This window comes from Mustela lutreola, chromosome 9, assembly GCF_030435805.1.
Source record: "Mustela lutreola isolate mMusLut2 chromosome 9, mMusLut2.pri, whole genome shotgun sequence".
Taxonomy (NCBI): domain Eukaryota; kingdom Metazoa; phylum Chordata; class Mammalia; order Carnivora; family Mustelidae; genus Mustela; species Mustela lutreola.
The window spans coordinates 86204001-86210000 of record NC_081298.1 but is presented as its reverse complement, the minus strand read 5'-3'; the positions used below and the strand labels follow the sequence as shown (position 1 = coordinate 86210000).

The window sequence follows — 6000 nt, the reverse complement described above, 5'->3', positions numbered from 1 at the left end:
TTAAGAGTAAAACTAAGGGGCTTTAGAATAGGAAGTGTACCTACATATCCAGTGTCATTGATTGTAAGTTGTTATTATAAAAATACTTATAGAAATGTAGAAGTCAGTCATTTAAAATTTTAGTTAGTTTTATTTTTAACATACCTCAGAAAGCCAGCTTCAGGTATTCATTACTAAGTAGCTGATCCTAAACTGAAAACCACTCTCTGAAGGCTATAATGCTTAAGTTTCAAAACCTTCTAAGATTAGCAAAGAGCTAGAAACTTCTTTTGAAGAGAATCTTGTTTTTATCTCTTTGATTATTCTAAATGAGGATTTTTGCAACCAGATTTTCATGTATATTACAGTGTGATGACCAAGGAAGAGATATATCGTTAAGAGGAACGTGAGTGTGTTGGGTCTCTAATGGGCCAAATGGGTTGGTTAAGTGACTTTCTTTATAAGCTAAATGAATATTGATCTGTTTCTTCTGAGTTACTAATTATAAGTCAGAAAATGGTGATAAGAGAGTTCAGAGAATTAGTAATAAGATCACAGGAAAATCAGATGTTCACTTCTAAGAAAAGGAAAGGGGAAGCAGGAACCATGTCATGTCTGGAATTTGGGCTCCAAAGCCATTAGACTGGGTTTGACTCCTGATTTTACCACTTGAGAACTGTATGAACTGGGTCTTTCTCTGGACCTCAGTTTCCTTACTGAAAAATGTGATTATTAATAGTCTTGCCTATTAATGGAACCTATCTCATAGGGCCATTGTGAGAAACAAGGAAGTAATGCACGGAAAGCGTTTTCCATAGTGTCAGACATAGTGAGGCATGCAATAAATATTGTAATCTTTAGGTAAAGATAATGGATAATTCTGGAGATTCAAAGGAGAAAATTCCCAGTAACAACTTAAAAACTTTATTTTTATTTTTCTGTGGGCCCAATTTCCTGATTTAAAGAAGCTTTAATGCTACATTTTGTTCCTCAAGGGATAAGGTAAAAAAATATTCTAAGGAATCTGTAGAAAAGTCATTTCTTTTATCTCTTTAATTCTTATTCTCCCTAAGTATATTTAAAATTTTTAGGTGGTCAGTTAGGTTTTTGTAGTGGATAGTCTAAAAAAAGTGCCATGCTTACATACAAAATGTTGGAATGCACATGTTTCTAACTAATAAGACTAACTGTTCCCAAAGAAATAAGTCATTCCAAACTTTAAGTGCCAGATATTTAAAAGTTCCTCCTCAGAAATTACAGAAACTTGCAGCAATTATAAAAAAAATAGAGAGATGAGGGGAAAAAGTTCTCTAGTATGTGCATAAGGATTTTACAAAGTAGGATGGCAGAAAACACACACACACACACACACAGTGTTATTTAGTATTAGACTAGTTTAGGATTTTACTTGTTTCAGAAAGAACCCCACAGCTGTTCTGTCTCTGCCAATGACACCCTTCCCCTAAAATGGATGTTGGGATCTCAAGCCCTTTTTCTGCCACTGCCATTCTCATCCCTGGCATTTCATCATCTTGCTGCAGGATCCACTGAGGCTACTATATTCCTTTGTTACTTTCCTGTTAGAGCCTTCTCTTAACATGCCAGGAAAAATGCCCAGTGGTCTAGGGCACTATCCAGGTTCCACCTTCCTCCCCAACAAGATGCAAGAGTTTCAGTGCTAAAGGGGTTAATACTTAAAACTCAGAGATGCTTAAGCTCTGGGAATTGAGGACTGAGGCCTAGAACAACTATTAGCGTTATTCTAGTGATATTTTAAATTAATAAGTTTTTATGGGTTTGTCTGGCCTGTGGATGCTAGTAACAGTGCTTCTTTTGGAGGTGCCTGGCTGGCTCTATCAGTAAACTATATGACTCTCAATCTCAGGGTCATGAGTTCAGGCCCCACATTGGGCATGGAGCCTACTGAAAAACAACCAATCAACAAACAAAAAACAGTGCTTCTTCTGGAAAATGTATTCTCAATTTTGCAAAATGAACTTCTAAATAAGCTTTGCAACCCATTTAAAATTGAGTACATTTCATCAAAAAGTTAAGAGAGTTAACATATGACCCAGCAAGTCCAATCCTAGGTATATACCTCAAAGAACTGAAAATAAGGATTCAAAGAAATGCTTGTACACAACATTCATAGTAGCCAGAAGGTGGAAACAACCCAAATGTCCACCAATGGATGAATGAATAAACAAAATGTGGTTATATACATACAATGGAATATTATTCAACCATAAAAAGGAATGAAGTAGTGGCACTTGCTAAAATATGGATGAGCCTTGAGAACTTTATATAAAGTGAGAGAAGCTAGACACAAAAGGACAAGTAGTTTGATTTCATGTACATGAGATATCTAGAATAAAGCAAATTCCTAGAGACAGAAAGGAGATTGGAGATTTCCAGGGGATTATAAGAGGAGAAAATGGGAAATTATTGCTTATTGAGTATAGACTTTCTATTTAGCGTGATGAAAACCTCTGGAAATGGTGGTGATTGTGTAACCTTGTGAATGTACTAAATGCTACTGAATTGTACACTTTAAAATGGTTAACTTTGTGATATGTGAGTTTCAAGTCAATAAAGAAATTTGTATACAGTCACTATCTAGAAGTATATAAAAACTGAAAGCAGATAAAGTATGTTTTGCTCTGTAAAGAACATATGCTGGGAAAAAAAGGACTGACTCAAGAGCTAGAAAACCCCAAAATTTAAGTTCAACCCCTAACTCAGCCATTACTACTTATGCTTTTTTAAATGAGTCATTTCCTTATCTGAGCCTCATTTTCACCACAGAAGGAATATGGATGCAATCTGCTCTGCTTAATTCTGAGGCTGAGATTCAGAAACTGCATAGAAAACTCTAATACATCAGGAAAGAAAGTACTAACTACTATAAATGAAAAGTTGGAAGCACTGGAACCCCAAAAAGGAAAAGGATGAATATATGCTTTCTTTTTCTAACACCCTCTTACTTCAGATGCAAACGAGGCTTTAGGCAAATCTTGAGAAATAATTATTTGGTCTGGAGGAAGTTCAATACAGTCCAGGATAATTGCTGGAGCTTACCAAGTTGAAGAACTAAGTCAATTTTAGTCTGAATCAGCAGTAGCTGACCCAGTGCAGATCAGATTCTGTCTTACGCAGTAAAGAAAATCAAGCCCCAAAGGCAGTCTAGAATCAATCTGTAGTCCATGACTGTCTTTTTGAATATAAATCATCTGTAGGGGGAATGGGGCCACTTCAAATCTTCACCAGTATTACATGGGATGAAAAGGAGAACTTGAGTCTGTTTGGGTTAAAATCTTCAATAATTCATGCTCCAAGTATGAAAAAAGGGAGGAAACCAAACTTCCAGCTTTTTTCCTAGTGGCACAAGGTTCCTTGTATAGTAACATCTCATTTATCCAACACAATGAGGAAAGGGTATTGAAAAAATGTGTTTAAAAGAAATTAGCCTCCTCAAAATATTTAAAGGTAGTAATTTAAAATTGTATATAGAAGTTACACTACTTGCTATTTACATTTCTTTATATAGCTAACACAATGAACATTTTCAAAAACCCCTAGAAAACAAAGGGAAAATACAAATATGAAACAATATACTGGTTTACGGGATACTTACTGAATCTACACAAATGTGTAAGACTGAGGGTACATGTAAATTGTAAGGACAACAATAAACATGTTCTAGGTAATCTAGTATAGTGGGAAAGATCCTGTATGAGAGAGTTCTGGTGACTTGAATTCTAGTCCAGTGATCTGTGTGACCTTGAGCTTTCCCTGTAACTCTGTCTCTTCTGCACAATAAGAAGACTAAGCAATAGTTCTCAAAAAATAAATTGGGGTGTTTTCTTTGGTTTTAGATTTTAAGCAGAACCTTTTCTTTAAATGAACTCTTCCAAGAAGCCTGCTATTTCAAATAAATAAACTCAGAGCTGCTCTGTTTGAAGTAAGGTAGGAAATCCAGATGCCTGTCTGCTTTCTGCTCTCTTATTGTCCTGGCAGCCCCAAGATGCCTCTGAAGAAGCTTTAGGGCTCCACAGAACAGTTTGAAACCCACTGGGCCAGATAAAGCCAAAGGTCTCTTCCTGTTCTAATATGTTCTGATTTCACTAATGTAGGCATTTTCAAATGTCCCATATAAATGCTTTATTTTTGGAGGAGTTCTTTTATTGTAAATATATTTTTGGTAATATAGAAGAAAAAGTTAGGAAAGAATTCTAATCTACTATTACTAATTTACTAACCTACTTTACTATTTTACTAATCTAACTTTAATACAGCCAATAAAATTAGAGCAACTAATTAAAGGAATGAATTTTCCACTCCTACATTTTGAGATTTTTTTCTTAATATAATTTACTTTTAATTTGGTATGAATAATTTGGGTATATTTCTCATTTTTACCCCTTTTGTAGGAGCAGCATTTTTAATAAATACATAAATATATATATCACTTTAAAATATACACATACACATACACTGCTTTTTTTCCAGTAGCTCACTGTGCACTCAGATCTGTACAATCACTATTGGCAATCAGCATTAAATGCCAATCTACCCTCTGGTTAGGAGCTAACTTGCTGTTCCAACCCATTTTTATAAACCTTCCTATATACCTTAATCCTTTCAAATGCAACTGTGACACAAACTATTACAGACTTTTAAAAACCTGTTCTCTTGGAGGAAAAAAAAAAAAAAACTGTGGAGCATCAGTAACCAGATAGTATTCTCAAATTTCAGTGATCTAGTCCATGGAGCCGTCCCCTATGCATAGTGCTCTGTTTCATGCAGTACATGGCTTTAGCTGGCCAAATCTTTTTTTTTCCCAATGAATCAGTAGAACAGTGAAGATCTTACTTTTTTTTTTAAGCAGTGGCATATCAATGAGGCACAGATGTGTATTCCAACTCTGCATGGATGAGCACACTGTTCAATGGTGCTGGCTCACACGGTATCAGGGCGAGTTATCACTTCCCATGAAGGCACTCTTATCACCAGGGCCCAGAGAGGTGGCTGCAAATCACAGCCTTTTTATTTTCAAGGCAGTTCTGCTGAACATTCAGGCTTCAAAGATTCACACTTCCAAAACTCTATAAGAGTTTGTGAACGCTCAATTTGCCAAAACTGTTTACAGTGTAATTGGGCACCGTACCTGTGTCCATGAGATAGCGAAGGCGCTTCTCCACCAGCGCGGCACGGGTGTCAATTTGCTTTTGCTCATTCTCTAGTGCTGCCAATTCTCCTACAACATACTGACTGGTGTCTTTGAACCCTTTCTGTTAACGAGAACAAACAGGAAGGAAAAAAAAATCACTTGTAAGTTGCATTTTTCCTTTCTACAAACACTTAGTAAAGCACTTACCTAGAGAACCAAATACACTGTTAGTATCACCCTTAGTATGAAAAAGCAATTCCCCGTGATTCAAAAAATTTTCATATACATTATGTATAGCAAAACTTTTGTAAATAGAGAAAATCTCAGCTGTTTCATATTATAATTCAACAACCAGATTTGCCATATTTAAAAAGTTAGCACTGAGGAAAAAAATTCTCCCGGAGTAAAGTCAGAGTTATTTAAGCATGGACAAGAATAGAAGATAATTTTCCCCTTGGTGACTGTCAAAACAAATATCAGTGACACTTTCATTCAAATGTGCAATATAAAAAAATGGAGCTTTCCTAAGGAAATGATTCTTAAAGTATCTACTGGAAAAAAACACACACACACACAAAAACAACCCAGATTTGTTCTTACAAAAGCACAAAATTAAAGAGACACATTTCTTGATTTTATAGTAAATATACTATTTAAAATACTTTTTAAAAGCCATAAAAGAGAAGTTTCTAGTATCTCCAGTTTTTCCTCCAGCTGGCTCCTGTACTTGAAAATGTCATTCTGTTGACATATCACTAATTATTGTAGCTGCGAATTCTAACTTGACAGGTGGTTTCAAACCTTGCTACATAGGATCTAATGCAACTAGTACACTGATTTGGTTAATCTTC

The 6000-nt window shown here is 35.4% G+C and overlaps 1 protein-coding gene across 10 annotated transcripts in view; it reads right to left on the bottom strand.

The window, feature by feature from the left end:
• EHBP1 (EH domain binding protein 1) overlaps positions 1-6000 on the bottom strand; it is a 376969-nt gene that overhangs the window by 37957 nt on the left and 333012 nt on the right. For all 10 annotated transcript variants that reach the window (XM_059187792.1, XM_059187791.1, XM_059187789.1 and 7 more), the window contains one exon: positions 5147-5270. In XM_059187792.1, coding sequence (XP_059043775.1) covers positions 5147-5270 — 124 coding nt within the window. The remainder of the gene's footprint in view (positions 1-5146; positions 5271-6000) is intronic.